The 24,080-nt window shown below is 43.8% G+C and overlaps 1 protein-coding gene across 2 annotated transcripts in view; it reads left to right on the top strand.

Annotated features, from left to right (window-relative positions):
• Window positions 1–24,080, top strand: part of NECAB3 (N-terminal EF-hand calcium binding protein 3) — a 231,844-nt gene that overhangs the window by 176,601 nt on the left and 31,163 nt on the right. For both annotated transcript variants that reach the window (XM_063960213.1, XM_063960212.1), the window contains exons 9-10: window positions 5,064–5,120; window positions 6,082–6,194. In XM_063960213.1, the coding sequence (XP_063816283.1) occupies window positions 5,064–5,120; window positions 6,082–6,194 (170 nt within the window). The remainder of the gene's footprint in view (window positions 1–5,063; window positions 5,121–6,081; window positions 6,195–24,080) is intronic.

Here is a 24,080-nt window from a genome sequence, read left to right as displayed (position 1 = left end):
CCCTTGGGCAGCTTCTCCATTGCAAGCAGTCTGCTGCTGCAGCAGCATGCTGTCTCATGTTCTGTCCTAGCCGGCTGTCTCTCACTGATGCATTACTGAGATTAAGTGTGGCAATGCTGAGCCTGCTGGGACATCCTGCGCCACCTGGACCACAGCAACGCCTCCCAGTAATGCATCTGTGAAACAGCCGGCTAGGACAGAAGATGGGCCATAGCAGACTGCTTTTAAAGGAGGAACTGCCTGCAGTGATCTGGAGGTAAGTGCTCACCTGCACCTCTGCCTCTGTAAATTTTACAGGGGGTCAAGCTGCCCCTTTGCCCCACCATTCCTACGCCTCTATGTGTCAGCCACTGCTTCTCCTTCCCTCCATCCCAGAAAGCAGAGAGGAACCTGGGGAGGAGCTAAGAGGAAAGGGGAAAGCAGCCCTCTCCAGCCGAGTCTGAAGTGAACTTCTGACAGCAGAAGCTTAGCAGCGCATGAGCATGGAGCACTGGTGGCAGGACGCGCAGGTGCTGGCGGTGGCATGGAAATAAGTCAGTGTGACTCATTGAAATGCCACTGGCTTTGGGCCCCTTCAGTGCGCCTGACCGGCTGCATCGGCGCAAGTTCCGTCACTGCGAGGGAATACGTTCTTACTTGTCATCTATCCCCCTACCACACATCTCAGAAACTCAGCTAGCTGAAATAAATCTGTAGATCACAGAAGAAGAGACAATCGTAGCCATTAAATCAATGCGGTCTTTAGTGACCAATGGCCCTGACGGGTTCACTGCACAAAATTATAAACTGTTTACAAAAGAAATGTCCCCACATCTCACTTCTCTTTTTAATGGTATCCTAGAGGGCATATATTTCGCTCCTGCTGCTATGCAAGCTGATATTGTTGTGATTCCAAAGCCGGACAGAAACCCTACTCAATGTTGTAACTACCGCTGATCTCCTTGTTAAATGTAGATTTGAAAATGTATGCTAAAATTGTTGCCACTCATTTGGCCTCTCTTCTCCCCACGCTGGTCCCTCCTGACCAGGTCAGGTTTATCACGCAATGCAAGGGCTCCGATAACACCAGGATGTCTATTGACATAATCCACTTTAATCACTGACAGAAATCGCCTTCACTTATTTTGGCCTTGGATGACAAGAAGGCATCTAACCGCATTTCATGGTCCTTTGCTTTTGAATTACTCCATTGGATGAGTTTATATGGCAAATAAAATGATGGCATTTCGGCTCCCCAACAGCGTGGGTCTCAGTCAATAACGTCACCTTATTTAGCTTTGGAATCTCTAATGGCACCAGGCAGGGTTGCACCTTTAATATTGGCTCTGGACATGGAGTCCCTTGCGGCGAGGATCTGTGATAATGCCTGTATCACAAGGGTGGGGGTTTAACCTTCAGAACATAAAATAGATCTCTATGCTGAAGATGTTTTCATCTTTCTTCCTAATCCAAAGCAAGCACTCCAACCTCTCCTCTCTGAAACTGACATTTACTCGCCATATAAAATGAACACCAGCAAAACAGAAGTGGTTGATTTTTATATACCCTCCTCTTCCAGACTATTATTAGAAAACAAATTTACATTTACATGGCATAAACAAAAAATTAAATACCATGGTATCTTTCTCATTCAGAGCCACCACCAGCTCTTCCATGCCAACTTTCCCTGCATCTTAGACCAAATCAAATCTGATCTTCAAACGTGGTCCAGTTACTTCATCTCCTGGATAGGTTAAATAAACTGTGAAGATAAACATACTCCCTCGGATTTTATATCTTTTCCAAACGCTCCAAATATATACAGGTTATTCCCCCTCATGTTTTTACATATTTACAAATCCAAACCTCCTGTTTTACTTGAGCTAATAAACAGTTTGACTTAAAATATAACTTAATCTGGGTCACCATAGTTAAGCTATGGTATATACAGAATAGTGTAAGAGTTGTAATACAGGTTGAACTTGATGGACAAATTGTTTTTTTTCAACCTCATTAACTATGTTACATCCCAGGGTCAAATTGGCACTATTACAGCACCCCTCTCTGTGTGGAGGCCTAGACATCCCCAACTGCAAAAAATACTACTATGCAGCTCAACTAGTCTCCTGTGTACAGTGGTGTAACCCTGGGGCAGGGAGAGCCTGGATGGCTATTGAGGTTGATAAAATGGGCTTATGCACGGCCACCTCCCTTCTCTGGATGCCGAGGACTTCTCGCTCCCAGAACATAGCATTCTATTCGATAGTAACCCATTCATTATTTATCTGGGACTATAATAAGAATCCCCTCTTATTCCATTATTTCATAACCCTGCATTCATTCTAGACATCTATAAGATATCCTTTTATTTGTGGAGAAAGAAGAATATTCTTTATCTCAACGACATTGCTACGGATACCTATTTACCATCGTTCTCCCAGATCCAAGCGTACGCGTCACTCCCATCTAAATAATTTTTCCATTATTTACAGCTCAGACATTTTCATTCTAAGGTTCACCCTTCCCTACTAAGCTGACCTCTCACTACGTTTGAGACCATCTGTAGGAGACCCTCCTCAACTAAAGGTCTAGTTTCAGACCTGTATGCTTTGCTATTAGTGGGACCGTCACTGGCGAGAGAGCCCCATGAGATAGCTTTGGGAGGCAAACCTTGGAGTTAATTTAGACAATGACTAATGGTTAATTTAGACAATGACTAGTGGTGGGAAAACTTTGCCTCCAGTTCTATATGCATTAGAATTAAAGAAAATGTATACAAATTATTGTAACACTGATACTATGTTCCCTCTCGTCTGATGGCAATATTTCCAGACACCTCGGCTAAATGCTGGAGGGGCTGCTCCAATGAAGGATGTTTTACCAACATCTGGTGGGCATGTACGAAAATAACATCTTTATGGCAGGAAGTCATAAATCTCTCACTTTTATTTAATACCTCCATCCCTTCTGACTCTAAGTTCTTCCTTTTGCCCATGGGGCTCCCAATGTTGTCTAGATATCAAATTAACACGTCATATCGTCTCCACTGCAACATGCCAAATTGCAGCTGACTGTAAATCGTCAAGCCCACCAACATTGCAACTGGTCGTCTCCTGCATTTGGTGTACCTATAAGATGGAGTACATGACCAGTATAATCAAAAATCCAGCTAAATCATCTGATAAAATCTGGACTCCCTGGTTAGCCTCTCAAAGTGCACCCTCACTATTCTGTAGGGAAATAAGTAATATTAACTTTGCCTCTGCATAACTTTCCACTAGGAGCTCGACCCGATTGGTTCCTTTCTCCTATTTGTTCTTCATCGTTCCCTTACCTCCATTCCTCATTTTTTCTATCTCCTTTTTTCTTTATTAGCAGTTGGCCACACTGCTGTATGTAAGGCTGTTTTCCTCACCTTTTGATTTTTCTAAAATTGGATTACTCTTAAGCTAATATAACTATAGACCTGTTATTAGTATCACACTTCTATAATACGCTGATATTTCTTGTATTTTTTGGTCACTGTAACATGATGTGAGCTATTCAATAAAAAAAAAAAAAAATATATATATATATATATATATATATATAAAGTTTTGCTAATACATGCACACGGAAGCAGAACACATGCCAAAGTGACTAACAAATCATCTCCAGCGATGAATTTGCAAGCAGTCTGGTGCTGGTGGGGGTCATCATCATTACCTGCTATTTACAATGACCCTTGACCATTCACAAATAATACGCCCATTGCCACAATGGGCGCCCACGAGCTGTCTCAGTGACTTGTTCCTGTGATGCCTTCTGATATGTTCCTGAGATTTTTTTTAATACATATTTGTGCATAAAGAAGTGTCTGGGACAATGGTGCTAGCTCTTTTACACTTTTCAGAGATACTTCTAACTTAGCAAAAAAACATGTACTGTATATGTATAGTCCAAATTCATTAATCACCATATACTGTACATAAGGTGGCAGCTTGTCCCTCAGTATGACAATTAGGTGGATTGGCTATGAAGAATCTAAAATGGAAGGTAGAGAGACATCCCAGTGGGTAGCTCTGTGATAGAGAATGTCTCTTGGGAATTGACTTTTAGCTGGGTACTCACTTAAGGGTATATTTACTAAAGAGCAGGTTTTTAGATGTGCAGATGTTGCCCATAGCAACCAATCAGATTGTACTTATTTATCTAGCAAATTCTAGAAGATATTAGCTAGAATATGATTGGTTTCTATGAATAACATCTCCACTTCTAAAAATCTGTACCTTAGTAAATATACACCTTAGTTCTGATCCATCGGAATTGGACACATCGTTCATAATATCGCCTAGTGTGTACTCTGCATAATTGCTGGTTCATGGACCGCAGTGTCAACATTTTATACCTGTCGACCTGTTCCATGTCAATCATATGGGGTTGACCGATTAACTGTCGACCTAATAATGGCCCAATCCCATTTGCACACATACACATAAAACTATGACTATAAAAATGATTTGAATCGTACAAAGATGATTGTACAAAGAGTATATTATAAGTTATAAATACCTTCTTTGTATTATTCTAATCATATTTATACTCAAGTATGAATAGGCCTGCCTCCCCTAACCTGCACATTACTGCTGTAGATGGTATCAGTGTTAACTTCAGTTCCATCTCTTCTAAGTTCAACTGTAAAAAAATATAATGGAGGTGAGATAGAGTTAAAAGACATCTTTCTTATACAGTGCAGCATATTCCGTTGCGCTTTACAATTTGAAATAACAGTGATAAGACAAACTGGGTAATAACAGAGAGAAATAGAGGTAGGAAGGCCCTGCTCGCAAGCTTAGTAGAGAAGAATTGCCAAAACTATCAATCTTATCTAAAGACCTATACTTGGAGTATATACTGTAAATAGTGGGCCTTACTCAGGTTAGCCTGCATACATAGGAAATAAATAATATTAATAGTGCTGACTTACAAATATAAATGATAGTTTTGCATTATTTTGATAGTATGCCTTCAGCAAGCAATATAGTAGGAGATATGGGAGGTGTGAAGTAACAGAGTTCTAATACTCATAACTTTATCTTTACTAGCAAAGTCCACGTCTACAGCCAGTAAAGGAAGATGTGACTCCTAGTGCTGGACAGATGGTAAGTTGTCGCCTCAGTCATGGCGCAATTTCCTTCCTCATGGATGTGTTACATATTCATTAACTATCATCCTACAGAGACGTGGTTAAATGGGGTGGTCTTCAGTTTGCCGGCTGTCAGGGTCCCGGCGCACAGTATACCGGCGCCGGAATCCCGACAGCCAGCATACCGACACCTTTTCTCCCTCCTGGGGATCCACGCCCTCCCCTGGAGGGAGAATAGATAGCGTGGCGCACCACCGTGCCCGCAGCGTGTCGAGCACAGCGAGCCCGCAAGGGTCTCATTTGCGCTCGCCCAGCTGTCGGTATGCCGGCGGTCGGGATTCCGGCGCCGGTATGCTGTACGCTGGGACCCCGACAGCCAGCATACCATACCACACCCGGTTAAATGAGTTTCTACCAGGACTGCACTGACTTCATTCACATTGACTTTCATGCTGTCTTACTGCATGTGTTTACAACAGATGCCCCTCATTAAAGAGCACTCCACTCATGGACAAGTTTCCCCTTGTGCCATGTCAGATAGTAACGTGGTGGAGAAACCTTCTGACATGCTCGCACTACTTAGTTGGTCTGGTATCTGCTTTCCCTACAAAGTAGCCTGGAAACCTTGCATAGGGACATTCACTTTTGTGAATGACTGCAGAGGCAATAATATTCACATTGTTTTTATAGTAGTCTATCTAGAGTAGAAAATCAGCCAATATATATATATATATATATATATATATACACACACATACACACATCACGTTAGCCGCTGTGCTGTGTCTTTCTTACTACTAAGAGTCTCTGCGAGTGCCGTCCAGCTGGTATTGTGCATGCATGTACGGTTTTTCTAGGTCGGGCACTGGAGCAAGTTAATTTGATTCCAGTAACAGGAGTGCCAAACATCTTGTATTGTTATATGCCAATATTTATTTTATATTCATCTTAAAACCTATGTAAATATCTTATTTTAGGATATCCTGGTGGTCGAGAGAAAGTTATCAGTTGCTGAAGGTTACATGGACCAATTTAATATGTCACTTAGTAACTATAGAGAGTTTGCTGCTGCCCAGGAAAGTTGCTTACAGTAAGTCTGTGCTCATTTATTTTAACCCTTCCACTGATGTTTGAACATGACATAAAGTATTTCACCATGATTACTTTAGTTTTAAATTGTACTTAACAAGGAGTCTATGGGGTATATGCAATTGCGGTCGAATTCCCGAAATTGTCGAATTTCGGGTCATTTTCGACCAAAAAAAAAAATCGCCTATGCAATTCAGTGCTTTCCGACCAAAAAACGGACTTTCAAAATTCGACTTTTTGAAATTCGACTTTTTGCAAATTCGACTTTTCTGCAATGATACAAGTGCTGCAATTCGACCAAAGCATATTCAATTCAAGTTTGGAAATTCGACAGCAGTGCTTTTAGACAGCAAATTCGTCATTTTCAATCCGCCACACTTTGGAGGGTGAAAACAAATAAAAAAATTTTAAACATGTTTTTTTTGTGTTTTTTTTGGGGGGAATAGCAGATCTATTTATATTAGAAGGGATTAGGTACTTTTTTTTTTTTTTTGGAGGCACAAATATTATTTATATATTTTTTAAAATATTATTTTTTTTTTATTTTTTTTTTAATGCTGGAACGGTGAAATCATAAAAAAAAATGGCGTGGGGTCCCCCCTCCAAAGCATAACCAGCCTCGGGCTCTTCGAGCTGGTCCTGGTTCTAAAAATGCGGGGAAAAAATTGACAGGGGATCCCCCGTATTTTTAAAACCAGCACCGGGCTCTGCGCCTGGTGCTGGTGCCAAAAATACGGGGGACAAAAAGAGTAGGGGTCCCCCGTATTTTTAACACCAGCATCGGGCTCCACTAGCTGGACAGATAATGCCACAGCCGGGGGTCACTTTTATGCCGTGCCCTGCGGCCGTGGCATTAAATATCCAACTAGTCACCCCTGGCCGGGGTACCCTGGGGGAGTGGGGACCCCTTCAATCAAGGGGTCCCCCCCCCCAGCCACCCAAGGGCCAGGGGTGAAGCCCGAGGCTGTCCCCCCTGCGGATGGGGGGGCTGATAGCCTTTTGTGATAATAAAAAGATATTGTTTTTTCCAGTAGTACTACAAGTCCCAGCAAGCCTCCCCCGCAAGCTGGTACTTGGAGAACCACAAGTACCAGCATGCGGGAGAAAAACGGGCCCGCTGGTACCTGTAGTACTACTGGGAAAAAAATACCCAAATAAAAACAGGACACACACACCGTCGACAGTAAAACTTTATTTCATACGTCGACACACACATACTTACCTATGTTCACACGCCGACATCGGTCCTCTTCTCCATGTAGAATCCACGGATACCTGAAAAGAAAAGATCAATATACTCACCTCAGCCATGGTCCAGAGATAAATCCACGTACTTGGCAAAAAAACAAACCGAACACCCGCTCCATGCCGGACTGAAAGGGGTCCCATGCTGACACATGGGACACCTTTCCACGAATGAGACCTGTCAGTGACAGCTGTCACAGAAAGGTCTCTAAGCCAATCAGGAAGCGCAACTTCGTTGCGCTCACCTGATTGGCTGTGCGCTGTCTGTACTGTGACAGCACATCGCAAAGCCGCGGCTGACCGGCGGGTGACCCCACCGCTACCCGCAAAGTTCCCACCATTGAAAGTAATGGAGCGGCTTTGCGATGTGCTGTCACAGTACAGACAGCGCACAGCCAATCAGGTGAGCGCCACGGAAGTAGCGCTTCCTGATTGGCTGAAGGGACGTCAGTGACAGGAGTCACGTGATGTCCCGGCATTCGGGAGAAAGGGGTCTGATGTGAAAGCATTGGACCCCTTTCTAGTCCGGTATGGAGCGGGTTTTTGCGGGTTTTTTTTTTTAAACAAGTACGTGGATTTTACTCTCTGGACGTGGATTTATCTCTGGACGCTGGAAGGTGAGTATAATTTTTTCACAGGTACCCTCGGATCGTCGGAGACCGTGGCAGTCGGCGTGTCAACATAGGTAAGTATGTGTGTGTCGGTAGTGTGTAATAAAGTTTTACTATCAAGGTGTGTGTGTCCTGTTTTTATTTGGGTATTTTTTTCCCAGTAGTACTACAGGTACCAGCGGACCCGTTTTTCTCCCGCATGCTGGTACTTGTGGTTCTCCAAGTACCAGCTTGCGGGGGAGGCTTGCTGGGACTTGTAGTACTGCTGGAAAAAACAATATCTTTTTATTATCACAAAAGGCTATCAGCCCCCCCATCCGCAGCCCATTGGATGGGGGGGGGCAGCCTCGGGCTTCACCCCTGGCCCTTGGGTGGCCGGGGGGGGGGACCCCTTGATTGAAGGGGTCCCCACTCCCCCAGGGTACCCCGGCCAGGGGTGATGAGTTGGATATTTAATGCCACGGCCGCAGGGCACGGCATAAAAGTGACCCCCGGCTGTGGCATTATCTGTCCAGCTAGTGGAGCCCGATGCTGGTGTTAAAAATACGGGGGACCCCTACTCTTTTTGTCCCCCGTATTTTTGGCACCAGCACCAGGCGCAGAGCCCGGAGCTGGTTTTAAAAATACGGGGGATCCCTGGCCAATTTTTCCCCTGCATTTTTAGAACCAGGACCAGCTCGATGAGCCCGAGGCAGGTTATGCTTTGGAGGGGGGACCCCACGCCATTTTTTTTCCGGGTTTTTCACGTTTTTTTACCGTTTTTTAAAATCGCGGCAAAATCCGCCAAATCGGCCGATTTTCGCCCGCGACTCTGGCGAATCCGTTTTTCATTGAATATGGTGAATTCCGGAAGCCACCTTCCGGGATTCACCTGTCGAATTGAGTCGAATTAAAAAACGGCGAAAATTGCCGCGAATTCGACCGCAATTGCATATACCCCTATACATGATGCAGTGAAAAGTGTGGAGAAGTTGCCCAATCAGCTGCTAATTTTATAGGGTATGGATTATTAGATCTACACTAAAAAGGTCTACAGTCGATAGGTCTACCGCTAATGGTAGACATGCATTAGGTCGACATGGTCAAAAGGCCGACATAGAATAGGTAGACAGAAAGGTTGACAGGGTCAAAAGGACGACATGTAAATGGTCGACACAACAAAGGTAGACCCTTTTTTTGTTTTTTGGGGTCTTTTGTCACTTTTCTGCCACAAATAAGCCCTGTTAGTGCACCACGTCCTCTTGCATGGTTCGATTTGCTCTCCATGCTTCAGGCACGGTGCCTCGCTACGCTCGGTACAGATTACTATTCCCAGTCGTGGTCCACGTGGATGGTAAAGTATGAAAAAGTTGAAAAACAAAAAACTTGTGTTTACCTTATGTGTGTCAACCATTGTCATGTCGACCTTTTGACCCTGTCGACCTAATGCATGTGTACCAATAGTGGTAGACCTATTGACCTTTTTAATGTAGATCTATAGTCCGGATACCAACTTTATAGAATGCACTTTACAAATGCTACCTCAACACTGGTTATATGGGCAACTTCTCCAGTGGCTCACTTCTCCACTCTTTTCATTGCTTCATGAATAAGCCCCCAATACTGAAATCAACAGATGTTATGTATTTAAGGGGTACATTTACTAAGCAGTGATCAGAGCGGAGAAGTGAGCCAGTGGAGATATTTCCCCATCAACCAATCAACAGCTCTGTATCATTTTATAGTATGCAAATTATAGATGTTACTTCAGTGCTGATTGGTTGCAATGGGCAACTTCTCCACTGGCTCACTTCTCCGCTCTTATCACTGCTTAGTAAATGTACCCCTTAATACATTATTTCATTATTTTATTTGTACCCAGCATAGTCTAATAGTTCCTAAAAATGCTCTGAAGTGTGATCTGTCATGGGCTGGTGTGAAGCTGGTGTACCAAGGGGGTTTTGCCTCGGTTGCCAGAGCCATGGCTGGGATTTCTGCAGCAGTGGAGTAAATAGTACCAACCATATAGACATATATTAAACAGTTATCAAATGGTCAACCATATAGGACCTGATTCATAGTTGCATATTGTTCAACTGCAGGGAAGTGGCTGTGCAATACTGTACAACTAATATGCTAATGCTGCACAGGAGGCATGTGTAGGAAAAAGACCTTCAAGTGATATGGCCCATACAATCATGTTTATTGACAAACATATATAAAGGCACCAAGGATCATTTACAATTGCAAAAAATGCAAGTATGCACTATGGGGGTCATTCTGACCCGATCGCTCGCTGCAGTTTATCGCAGCGCAGCGATCGGGTCGGAACTGCACATGCGCCGGTGCCACAGTGCGCTGGCACATGCCAGACAGCTGAAGGCCGTCGTTGCCTAGCGATCGCCTCTGAGGCAGAGGTGGTCACTGGAAGGGAGGGGGCTGGACAGAGGCGTTAAGCCGCCGTTTAGGAGGCACTGTCCGGCCAACGCAAGCGTGGCCGGACCGTTGGGGGGGCGGGCCGCAGCGGCTGTGTGACGTCAAACGCAGCCGCTGCGGGCCGGGGAACGATGAGTAGTTCCCGGCCAGCACGCTAAAGCTGCGCTGGCCGGGAGCTACTCCTAGAGTGCAAAAGCATCGCCGCTCAGAATCTTGATGCCGAAAAGCCGACAGTTAGAATGCTGAACGTACTGTAAGTATGAGGGGGTGGTTAGGAGGCTGCAGTGTGTGTTTGTGTGTGTGGCGGGGGGTTATAGTTAGGCACTAGGGGGAGGGTTAGGGTTAGGCTGAAGGTAGGGAGGGTTAAGGGCAGGGTAAGGGTTAATCCTACTTACAAAGAAGTGTCAGGATTCTGACCATTGGGATGCAGCTGTCGATATTCTGGCCATCGGCATCAAGTCTATTGAAATCCCATACCCAGCCTGTTAACAGGGAAGGGGAAACAACACCCACTTAATAAGTGGTAAAAGTACAAAGCAGATGGACCATTACAGGTCCATTGCATGCCAGGGGGGCTGCAGGCATGATGAAACTTACAAGAAAATGGTCCTTTTTGTTAACTCATCGAACACTACCCAATGCAATTGTAGAAATGTTGGGTGTAATAATCATTAAATAAATGTTCTCTATTTACTGCAGTGCAGCAAACATAAAGAGTCTAAGACCAGTTCAACCACTACAAATATGAATGGCTCGTTGCCAGCTATTTATAGTGCATTGGTTTTCTAAGTTGTCCAATCTTAATTGGCAGATGTCCATGGATAGTCACACCTAATAAAATCATAATGTGATATGAAGACAAACTTACAGCTCCAAGGCAACAAGCTGCACCACTAGCCTTGAACATTCACTAAACAATTGGTGTAATTTACTTAACATAGTTCATGTGTCAAATATGCTGCATACAGAATAGCTTACAGATGCCATGATTTCCTGTGGTGTGTTGTAAACTGTCTACCACAGTCTATCTGACTGGTGTACCTTGACTCCACTGAACTCTTGTCTGAGCCCACTGCCTCTATTACCATTATGGATGCAGACTGTAACTATACATATTATACCTAGCATCGACTGCATACATTATACTTGCCAGAAATAACATACATTAAGGTCACTGGGATAGCAGACATGATGCCCAATGGTGGATTATTATTATTATTATTATTATTATTATTAGTACACTTTATATGGCGCCATAAGTGGTCCACAGCGCCATACAAAGGCAAACAGTAAGGCAGAACAGGGTAAAACAGACATTACAGTAGCCAAAACATAACCCGGACATAAAAAACTATTAGCACCACAGATCTCAGTACACAATACAGCTGGTAAGCGGCTAAGGTAGGGACATGTCATCAACAGTGATGGCAACTCTATAAATTTAAGAGCCAGCAGAAGGGAAGAGCGGCTACAAGCAGATGGCACTCCAGAAGACAGCCAGTGTGTGAGTGAAAGCTATAATTGAAGTGCAGGAGGGATGAGGACCATGCTCCTAGGAGCTTACAATCTAAAGGGAGGGGAGAGAGACAGAAGACATGAGACATGAGTAAGTCAATGGGGACCTGATGGCAGAAAGGTAGAGAGATAGCAAAGGCTGTGGAAGGAGGAATATAGTGAGATTGAGATGGCTTGGGCAGGAGGGTGAGGCGAGCCACCAGGCAAATTGGTTATGAGCTGGATCAGGGATCATGCCCTTTTAGTGTACTATCTGGTATATAGTATCCAATGCTTAGCACCACTCCCTGAGATCACACTAAGATTTGAACAGGGCTCTCTTCGTGCAGGGGCACCTTTCCACAGCTCTCTGTGGACAAGCTGTTGAGGTCACTTTTGTACTCTCAATCAGTTCTGTATGCCAGTATGTACGACAGGGGTGGGGAACCTTTTTTCTACCAAGGGCCATTTGGATATTTATAAAATCCTTCGGGGGGCCATACAAAAATTATCAACTTAAAAATGAGCCTGCCCCCAGTAGATATGCCCCCAGTAGATGTGCCCCCAGTAGTTATGCCCCCAGTAGTTATGCCCCCAGTAGTTATGCCCCCAGTCACTAGGTATGCCCCATTAGATATGCCACCAGTCAGTTGTTATGCCCCATTAGATATGCCCCCTAGTATCGACGCTTACACACACACATTAAAAGAAAAAAAACTACAATACTCACCAGCCCCGCTCCTACTTCCGGACCGTTGCCCTCCGCCTGGCCGCTCACTCCTCAGAACTATGGGAGAGAAGTTATGACATCTCTCCCATAGCACCACAAAGCAGCACACGCACACTGCCAGAGCCGGAAGCCGGAGCTTAGGAGTGAGCTCCTGCCTCCGGCTGCTACTGAGGGTCAGAAGCCAGGGGCCCACTAGTAACAAAATCTCAGCAGGCGCGCGGCTAGGTGAGCCTGGCCGGGCCGGATCAAGTGGCTCTGGGGGCCTTATACGGCCCTCAGGCCTGAGGTTCCCCACCCCTGATGTACGAGAATGTTCCATAATATTTTCCATAATGGTTAAGTATCAGCTCATCTTAGATATTTAATGTGTCTGGCAGATTTGGGTTGTTTTTTCAAATGTAATAGCCCTAATGTTACATTTTTACATTGTATATGGGAATGCCCTTTTATTTCAATTCAATTATGTTCTGCAATTGGTGGAATGGGCAACATTGGGCATTCCTCCTGTTACTGTTCAATTGTGAGGAGGGGTAGAAAATAGAATGTATTATCTTTGTGGTAGCTTACAATTGTACACTACATATGTTTATAGAGGGAATCCTCAACCATTATCTTTATTTCAGAATAAATTGTTCTATGCCTTCCTAATGGATTGTCTTGAAATAACATTACATAAAGAAGCAAAGACTACCTCCCTTTTCCAACTGTGGGATGGAATTTTTTTCTCTCTCTATTTTGGGAGTTTAGCTTAGGCATGGATATTCTCCCAGACTGGGTGACAAAAAAAGGGGCTAGGGTGTGGCCAGTAGCTAAATGGGTTGACTATTGGGCAAGAGCGTGAGTCTGTCCTTCACCCCAATGGGTGCTTCTTCAAGGGACTACTTGTCCATGATGGTGGGTGTACTGAGACCCTCAGTCTGTGTCAGGTATGGTGGAGGTGTTGTCTCACACATAGGAGGTGGAACCTGTTGTGCTTTTACAAGGAACCATAAAATTGCATAACATAGTTGTTTGGCCTGTTGGAAGATCCCTGCACAGTCCCGACAACGCTTTTAAGTGATGTGATATTTTATAAAGAATATCTTTGAGCCGCTACCTGGAGTTCTGCAGAGCATCTTGCATGTTGTATTTAGCTTGTGGTCTAAGTTTGAACTTTGTAGTGGAAATGATAGGTAGGGCACATGTGCCTTGACAAAAAGTGTTGAGCAGGAGAGGAAAATCCATCTCTCTGTGTATCTCTTAAATTGAGGAGCACCACATTATATCCATCTCAAATATTTATCTAATTGGGGTTTCGCAGAACATGCTACCCTTTCTGCTATTCAGTTGGATTATGGATAGCAAGGACTGCTAGTGACATGTCAGATGTGTCCCACACACTGCTGAAAGTCTGCAACTCACCAGTCATGAAATGCATCGCATTGTCAGTAAGTAGCTTGCTTGGTATGCCGTGTGCAGAAAAGTGTCCTTTTATTTTGTTGATGACTGGATAGGTTGGGAAGATAATCTATCTCAAACCAATTGGAATATGAATCCACAGATGCTCCCCTCCATTCAAAGAGATGTACAGCAACGATGGACTAAGGGAGGTCAGGAATCTCATGGATAGTGAGTGGTTCTTTGGCATAATGGACACTTAAAGCATTGCAGAGAGCATAGGCAGAGACAACCTGGTCAATGTCAGCAGCCATAGAGGGTCAAAACAGGGATGGTGGCCTCATGCCTGGTGTGTCTGTGGTGGGCCTACTGAGCATAGAAGCCTTTAATGGTATAAGATATCTCAAAATGCTGACCACACATGAGGATGCCTTCTGAGAAGGTCATTTCAGCACAGAAGGCAAATTAAGATTTGACGTGGAGGAAGGCGTACCTACCTACAGGTGTCATGAACGTGGTGAGCATGGATAATTCTTTGTCCACTGTGATCTGCTGGAATCCATATTTGGCATCCAGAGTGTTAACTGTCTTTGCATTTGGCATATCAGCTATTACTTGATCCTCAGTTCTGATGTCTCATTAGAGCTTTGTTCAGATCCACAGGGTCATTGCAGATGCATAACAAGCAATCTTTTTCTACTGCAATAGTACCATAGCCAACACCTACTCGTTGGTTTCTACCACTGGAGAAAGACAGTCAATGCTGAAATGCGATTTAGCTCTACTAACACTTTGTCCTTAATGGGCCAGAGGAACAAGTTTGGGAACACATACTGTGGGAGAAATGCATGTGGTATTGTAGGTGATTTGGTGTTCCCCAATAGTATACAAATGGACAGATCAGCAAAGTATTTTAACTCTGGAATATTCTGTTGATTGACATGCACTTCAGCACACTACTGTGCCGTGGAGGGAGGGTGCCCGGTGCCTACCCAGAGTCTGCACACGGGCCCCCTTCTCTGTTAAAATGCCCCTGTGCCTATGTGTGGCCACTTCTACAAATTTGACTGGGTCAATTTTAGTTCCCAATCTGCTCCTGGCTGAAGTTACTTATAAGAGTAAGATAATACGGAAACTGTTTTTATAAAATAAAGCTGGTGTGGGCAGGGGTGCTCCGCTGCCTAACCACCACCAGTGTCCGACTGGGGCATGAAGGGCCCACCGGAGAATGCAGTGATAGGGGCCCATTCTTAGGGTTGTGGCCAGCATCCAGAGGGAGTGTGGCCAACCTCCGCAGAGGATTGGCTAACCATTAGTGTATGCATGACCTGGGCCCCTTTATAAATATACAATATATATAGTAAATACAAAGTCCTGTGCAATATAAGATAAAATATGTATAATGTATAATTCAAGTGCACAGTCTGGATCATGATCCCTAGAGGAGGGGTTGGGCCCTCAGGCAGTGGGCTCACCGGGGAATTCCCCTGTGTCCCTATGGACCAGTCCAACCCTGACCACCACCACTCCCTCTGCCCACTATACCGTGGGCCACTGTACAGGCAGCCACAGAGCAAGGAGGAGGAGAAGCAGAGGGGAGCACACTAACTCAGATTCAGAGACATGGGGGTATATTTACAAAGATTCGTGTTTTTGCCGTTTTTAAGGGTGTTTGAACTCGAATGGTATCGGGTGCATTTTACTGCAACTTTTTGATTTCTGATACGATCATTCACTAAGCTGCCGATTTTTCCAAATTCGTATTTTCCGATGTCGATGTGATTCGTAATGTCAGGCAGTGTTTTACGGGAGTGATGAGACAAAACACAAGGAATCCCGGCTGGATCTGTGAGATCCGTGCAGGGCTTCATTGTGTACCTTAAGAAGGTGTTTAAAGTGTTAAAAAAATCAGAAAAAAATTGCGTGGGGTCCCCCCTCCTAAGCACAACCAGCCTCGGGCTCTTTGAGCCGGTCCTGGTTGACAAAATATTGGGGAAAAAATGACAGGGGTTCCCCCATATTTCATCAACCAGCACCAGGCTCTGCGCCTGGTCCTGGTTAAAAAAATACGGGGAACAAAAAGCGTAGGGGTCCCCCGTATTTCTTAAACCAGCACCGGGCTCCACTAGCCAGGTACATAATGCCACAGCCGGGAGACACTTTTATTGTGGTCCCGGCGGCCCTGGCATTACATACCCAACTAGTCACCCCTGGCCGGGGTACCCTGGAGGAGTGGGAACCCCGTAAATCAAGCCCCCCCCCCCCTCCAGCCACCCAAGGGCCAGGGGTGAAGCCCGAGGCTGTCCCCCCCATCCAAGGGCGGCGGATGGGGGGCTGATAGCCTTGTGTAAAAAATTAGAATATTGTTTTTAGTAGCAGTACTATAAGTCCCAGCAAGCCTCCCCCGCAAGCTGGTACTTGGAGAACCACAAGTACCAGCATGCGGTGGAAAACCGGGCCCGCTGGTACCTGTAGTACTACTACTAAAAAAATACCCAACAAAAAACAGGACACACACACCGTGACAGTATAAGTTTATTACATACATGCACACCTCCAAACATACATACTTACCTATGTTCACACGAGGTTCGGTCCTCTTCTCCATGTAGAATCCTCGGGGTACCTGTGAAAAAAATTATACTCACATAATCCAGTGTTGCTTGTCTTCTTTGTATAATCCACGTACTTGGCAAAACAAAAAAACGGAAACCCGACCACGCACTGATAGGGGTCCCATGTTTACAAATGGGACCCCTTTCCCCGACTGCCAGGACCCCCCCTGACTCCTGTCAAAGAGGGTCCCTTCAGCCAATCAGGGTGCGGCACGTCGTGGCACTCTCCTGATTGGTTGTGTGCTCCAGTAGTGTCTGTGAGGCTGCACACGGCAGAGATGCAATGTAGCGCCTATGCGCTCCATTGTATCCAATGGTGGGAACTTTGCGGTCAGCGGTTGACCGAAAGTAACCTCACTGCAGCACCTCTCTCTGATTGGCTGAAGGGACCCTCTTTGACAGGAGTCGGGGGGGTCCTGGCAGTCGGGGAAAGGGGTCCCATGTGTAAACGTGGGACCCCTTTCAGTGCGTGGTCGGGTTTCCGTTTTTTTTTGTTTTGCCAAGTACGTGGATTATACAAAGAAGACAAGCAACACTGGATTATGTGAGTATAATTTTTTTCACAGGTACCCCGAGGATTCTACATGGAGAAGAGGACCGAGCCTCGTGTGAACATAGGTAAGTATGTATGTTTGGAGGTGTGCATGTATGTAATAAACTTATACTGTCACGGTGTGTGTGTCCTGTTTTTTGTTGGGTATTTTTTTAGTAGTAGTACTACAGGTACCAGCGGGCCCGGTTTTCCACCGCATGCTGGTACTTGTGGTTCTCCAAGTACCAGCTTGCGGGGGGAGGCTTGCTGGGACTTATAGTACTGCTGCTAAAAACAATATTCTCATTTTTTACACAAGGCTATCAGCCCCCCATCCGGCGCCCTTGGATGGGGGGGACAGCCTCTGGCTTCACCCCTGGCCCTTGGGTGGCTGGAGGGGGGACCCCTTGATTTAAGGGGTTCCCACTCCTCCAGGGTACCCCGGCCAGGGGTGACTAGATGGGTATGTAATGCCAGGGCCGCCGGGGCCACAATAAAAGTGTCCCCCGGCTGTGGCATTATGTACCTGGCTAGTGGAGCCCGGTGCTGGTTTTAAGAAATACGGGGGACCCCTACGCTTTTTGTCCCCCATATTTTTTGAACCAGGACCAGGCACAGAGCCCGGTGCTGGTTGATGAAATATGGGGGAACCCCTGTCATTTCCCCCCCCATATTTTGTCAACCAGGACCGGCTCAAAGAGCCCGAGGCTGGTTGTGCTTAGGAGGGGGGACCCCACGCAATTTTTTTTTTCTGTTTTTACACTAAACACACCCTTTCCCATAGATAACCATTCACAGATCTCACTGATCCGTGCATGGTTATCCAAACTCGACTGGAAAAAGCAGGTCTATTTTTTTGCTGCTTTTTTTAACGATTCGCAAAAAAATAGACCCGCACTTGAGCACTCAGAGACTAACACCCAAATACGAATGAATAGTGAATACCCGTATTGTATGAAATAACAGCCGCGTTTGACCGATGGTCTATTCATTCGTATTTCAGAACTTTGCCGTTAAATCCATTACGAATAGACCAGACACTGCCGAGATTTGTGCTTAGTGAATTCCCGGATTGGGACTTTGAAAAAAAACAAACACAAATTGGACAAACTCGATTTTTTAGTAAATATTGGCCTAGGTAGGGTATAGGGCAGGCCAGAGGCGACAACAGGAGACACTGACAGCCAACACATGCCGGAGCTCTGCTGCCCTCTATATATGTCTCACTGTGCAGCAGAGTTACTTCTGTCCTGCTACACCACTCTCTGCCCCCGCTGCTGCTGTACATCTTACTGCCCCAGCTGCTGCAGCACTTCTCTCTGTTCCAGCTGCTGCAGCACCTCTTTCTATCCAAGATGCTGCAGCAGCTCTTTATGCCCCAGCTGCTGCAGCACCTCTCTCTGCCCCGGCTTCTGCAGCACCTCTCTGTCTCAGCTGCTGCAGCACCTCTCTCTGTCCCGGCTTCTGCAGCACCTCTTTCTGCCACGGCTGACCAAAACATACCTTTGCTCCTGGTACCTAGCTACACCTCTGGGTGTGGGTTAAAGCTTTTGGGCAGAAAGGTGCTTCTCTGCCATAGTGTAACTGGGATGTGCTAAATGCATGTAAAGAAAGAGACCTTGGGGTAAATGTAACAGCCTCTGAACTGCAAGCATCGGTGTGTTGATAGCAATCATTAAAATTAAAATTAAAACCAGGTTGTTTTTCTCTTTTTAATGATTGCTACTTTAAAACATCAGCAGACTCGCAATCAACACACCAATGCCTGCAGTTCGGAGTATGTTACATTTACCTCCTGGGCCAGGATGTAATGAAGTCCTAGTTTGGCGGCCGTGCGGGATGCCGGCGGAACTCGGACGTTTTCTTAAAGGGACGTTTGAGTTCGGCCGGAATCCCGCATGATCGCCGAACTTGGACTTCATTATATCCCGACCCTTATCTCCATCTGCCCGAGCAAGAGCAGGATTCCCTACCTGCCCTATCTACCCTTTTTTCTAATTAAATAACCTTGGGGGTCATTCCGAGTTGTTCGCTCGGTAAAAATCTTCGCATCGCAGCGATTTTCTGCTTAATGCGCATGCGCAATGTCCGCACTGCGACTGCGCCAAGTAAATTTGCTATGCACTTAGGAATTTTACTCACGGCATTTTCATTGTTCTGGCGATCGTAATGTGATTGACAGGAAATGGGTGTTACTGGGCGGAAACAGGCCGTTTTATGGGCGTGTGGGGAAAAACGCTACCATTTCCGGAAAAAACGCAGGAGTGGCTGGAGAAACGGGGGAGTGTCTGGGCGAACCGCTGGGTGTGTTTGTGACGTCAAACCAGGAACGACAAGCAGTGAAATGATCGCAGATGCCGAGTAAGTCTGAAGCTACTCAGAAACTGCTACGAGGTGTGTAATCGCAATATTGCGAATACATCGTTCGCAATTTTAAGATGCTAAGATTCACTCCCAGTAGGCGGCGGCTTAGCATGAGCAAATCTGCTAAAATTCACTTGCGAGCGAACAACTCGGAATGACCCCCCTTGTTATACAAATAATGTCTTACTTTCAAAACAGAGGTGAATTCCGCACCAGTATATTCATTGTTTGGTAATGTTGTACTCAAGGTTCTTCTACTCAGTGTTGCTTAACTTATAACAAGGTGGGTCTACCAAAGTATAATCACAGAGCTGCAATGAGGTGCTCCCCACTACTCAAACAATGCGTATATCACGAAAAAGGTATGTTTTTTCAAGGGTGCACTGGGCCCAAAATTGTAATGATAAAAGTTCTAAATTTTATTGATATGTATTAAAATGTCTTTCAACTTTATTTCTATTAAAAGAGTGAAATATCTAAAAACAAAAGATAGTGAAAAAATAATTAAATTAGTCAGTGTAATAAAAATATGTACAAGAATAACCATTATCTCAGTTTTCTTATAATATACATCATTTATAATCGCACTATTGCTTATTCTTATTCATAATCATATACTGTCCCATTAAAAATTCCACTGCTGTGGCTGAGGAGTTTATTTGAATACTCCTATTTCTAAAGAATTTGTTTCAAATAATGTTGCTAATTCAAATATATCCAGACAAGTATTACAACTGATACTTAATTTGGAGCTGTAACAGTATAAACTTGAGTATCAATTATGAGGCTGGTTGATCCAGATCAAATATAACAGTGGTTGTCAACCTCTCAGCCCTGACGAAGCTGTCAGAGTAACGGCGGAACACGCGTGTGGGCAGCGTGTCTCCACGTGTTTCTGTGTCCATGTCAGATTAAATGTTTAGTCACCTTATCCATCAATATGCTTAGTTAGATAGAATATCAGTATGAGATAGCAGGATAAATGATTATTGAATCTTGGAGAGTTACATCTCTGCTCAGCAGTCAATAATACTGTGAACTGACAGGCAATGCAGCATTAGTTGTCAGAATCACTGAATGTATATAGGGAGCAGGAGGCATAGCCCTAAGTTACTAAAGACACGCTGGGTGTTTATTTGTTAAAGTGATAGTATCACTGAGCATTCATGACATATTTAAGCAGCTGCAACTGCAACTGTATTACCTAGCGTTTGTGATATAATTGAACAGATATAACTATAACAAATGGTGTCAAACAATTGCTTAAATCAACTCAATACAATCACCATGTGTAGTGAATGCTACCATCATTATTAGGAGGCAGTTGATATACGAACACTGAATCATATAGAGGGACTTCTCTATTCATTATGTATTAATATAGAGAATTAATAAGTAACATAGCATTAGCTGAAAAATCCTTTTGAGAACATATAAGGAATAAAAGGCACTGCCTCAAGCCAAGAAAGATACACAGTATCTCTATATGACAAATTTGGCAGTACCACCAAGCATGTATGATACAATTGAGCAGATGTAACTGCATCAAATGTTTCCAATAAACTCTTCATGTCAGTCAAATAACACACAGTGATATATGTGATGTAATGTGGCAGTTATAAACACAATAATATTCTAATCTGGAAATCTAATTAAATCCTCTTTTGAATCGTTGCTATCTACTTATATTAAACAAAGGTTTTTTTTCGTTCCCTTGAAATAAATATATGAGACAGTTAATGGTGATGTACAATTTAGCAATGTGCTGATACTTCCTAAAAAATGAAGGTGTTTTCATTCTATGGATAATAACATTCCGAATACCTAATATGTACAATTGACTGTCATGTATTTAATTATGATTGACACAGTCCTCAATAAATGAAGGTGCTTCCCTTCTAAGGACATAATGATATGAATATCTGACAGACTGTCATATATTTGATTTATTATAGACAACTGAGGGAGAGATATATCCTCATACAATATATTGGACACCATAACAATAATAATATAATAAAGGACCACCTTTTCAATAATATGTTTGGATACTTGATGATGATGTACAGTCTAATAGCTTGATCATATATTAATGGGTAGAGAGGTGTCACTAATCCCTTATAATGAGGATATTTGCTCCTCTAGGGAAAATAATATTGTGAATACCTGACTACCACAACCGACTGTTACACATCTAATTACTATTGATATCAAGCATTTGGATATTAACGAACTACATTCCGCATAGAAAGTGTGAAAAGACAGTGGATCCAATTAATTAAGAAGGTATCACCAGCCCTTACAAATGAAGGTGCCTACCTCTAAGGGGCAATAATAGTGTGAATACCCGAACATCATAAGAGAGTGCCATATATTATATTGATATGAACAAACTGAGGAAGATATTCCTCCCCTCAGAGTGTATTACACATCAATAATAGATTCACAGCATCATCCTATATTCTATATCATATCACATTCCTGATCTAATCAGATACAGCAACGAATAATTAATTATACCTAATTTGAAACTAAACAGCCTAGAATAAATTTACATTTAGGGTACTACTACAATTGACACCGATGCCTCCTCCATAAATTTGAGAAGGACTAAACACACGAACGAATACTGATTCAATTATGCAATAATAGACTATACTCACCTGGACATTAGAATAAAACACGTGGACACACATTTTAATCTTAAAATCACCTTTATTTTCATTTTGCACCTTGTATGTTTTGTTTATGTCAACATTTTAACCTCTATGTTTCGCTTATACTCACGGTCATGTGTAAGTAATATACACCAGTTTTAAATAGATATCAATAAAAGTTAAATTTTATCAAAATATTGGTAGATGTGATAACCAGATCTAGTCTCCCTTATGTGCGCTGACAATACAGTTCTTTTCTTCTTCTTTCCCATTAAAAATTCCACTGCTGTGGCTGAGGAGTTTATTTGAATACTCCTATTTCTAAAGAATTTGTTTCAAATAATGTTGCTAATTCAAATATATCCAGACAAGTATTACAACTGATACTTAATTTGGAGCTGTTACAGTATAAACTTGAGTATCAATTATGAGGCTGGTTGATCCAGATCAAATATAACAGTGGTTGTCAACCTCTCTAGAGATTCTGGGCTGGTCTATTTCTATCCTCAACAGGAGTATATGGATAATGTACCAAGAAATTCCCAATTTAGTTTCCATACCTAGTATCAGACCATACTATTAAGGGCCTCTGGAGCCGCTCTGTTTGCAGCATCCATGCAACTATAGATTTGACATTACAACATACATATCTGGGTATAGCAACATAAATGACATATATTTTTTAGTTTCTTAGAACATAATCAATGGCTATAATAGCCTACGATCGTTTCACCAACAAGGCTTTCTCAAGAATGACAGAGACAATGGTTATTCTTGTACATAAATATTTTATTACACTGAATAATTTTATTCCTTTTTTACTATCTTTTGTTTTTATATATTTCACCATTTTAATAGAAATAAAATTAAAAGACATTTTAATACATATCAATAAAGCTTATAACTTTTATCATTACAATTTTGGTCCCAGTGCACCCTTGAGACTACTTACTGTTTTCTTCTTTATTGTGATATTCAAATAACATCTTATTTACACTGCTCCACAACTATATATACCGGGGTGTGTAATCCTTTCTTAGCAATTAATTTTCTAACTCCCTTCTGCACTTTAAAAAACATTACCATCTTGCTTTGTAAACCTCAGGGCCATGACTAGGTGCACTTGTGATAGGAGCGCATCATGCGCCTTAATCCCGATTGGCTGCCCTAGTAGTGTGCAAGTGACAGACTAAGCCAGGTGCCATGCATCCTCCCTGGCTGCTCTGTTTCAAAGTGTTCTGGCAGCTCCTCCGACAGCCCTGGTGGTCTAGTGTTTAACGCACCAGTAGCCGCAGCTGCTATCTGACCGTGACTGTCAGGCATGGGCAGTCATGGGCTGGAGTTACAACCTGACAGCCCCATGCTACTAGTGGAGGCAATGTGTTACAGCACTGCTCGGCCATTGTTGTGACAGAAGAGGAGAAGACTTGGTTCTGGGATGAGCTTGGAGCCGGAGTTGGGGGTGGAGGGAGAGGCGGCTGCTGCTGTTGCTGCTGCTACAGCACTCTGAACAGCATGTGCCTACCTGTGGTACTGCACATCACACACTCTCATCACACACTACAATAAGGAAGGTGATGCCTGGGGCATAGTGTAATTGGTGATTCCATGTATTTGTGAGCACCGCAAAACATGTGGGTATGATGTATGGTCACAGGTAAGAATAATTCTCTCTCTCTCTCAAAGGGGGACTCTGCTGCTATTGTGTAAAAAAGAGGGACTCTGCCTGCCATAATGTGTAAAAAAAAGGGGGACTCTGCCTGCCATATGGTGTAAAAAGGGGACCCTGTCTGCCATAATGTGTAAAAAGGGGACTCTGCCTGCCATAATGTGTAAAAAGGGGGACT

Source organism: Pseudophryne corroboree, chromosome 3, assembly GCF_028390025.1.
Source record: "Pseudophryne corroboree isolate aPseCor3 chromosome 3, aPseCor3.hap2, whole genome shotgun sequence".
NCBI classification, from domain to species: Eukaryota; Metazoa; Chordata; class Amphibia; order Anura; family Myobatrachidae; genus Pseudophryne; species Pseudophryne corroboree.
Note: the sequence above shows the minus strand (reverse complement) of the source record. Positions and strands in the feature narration are given on the sequence as shown.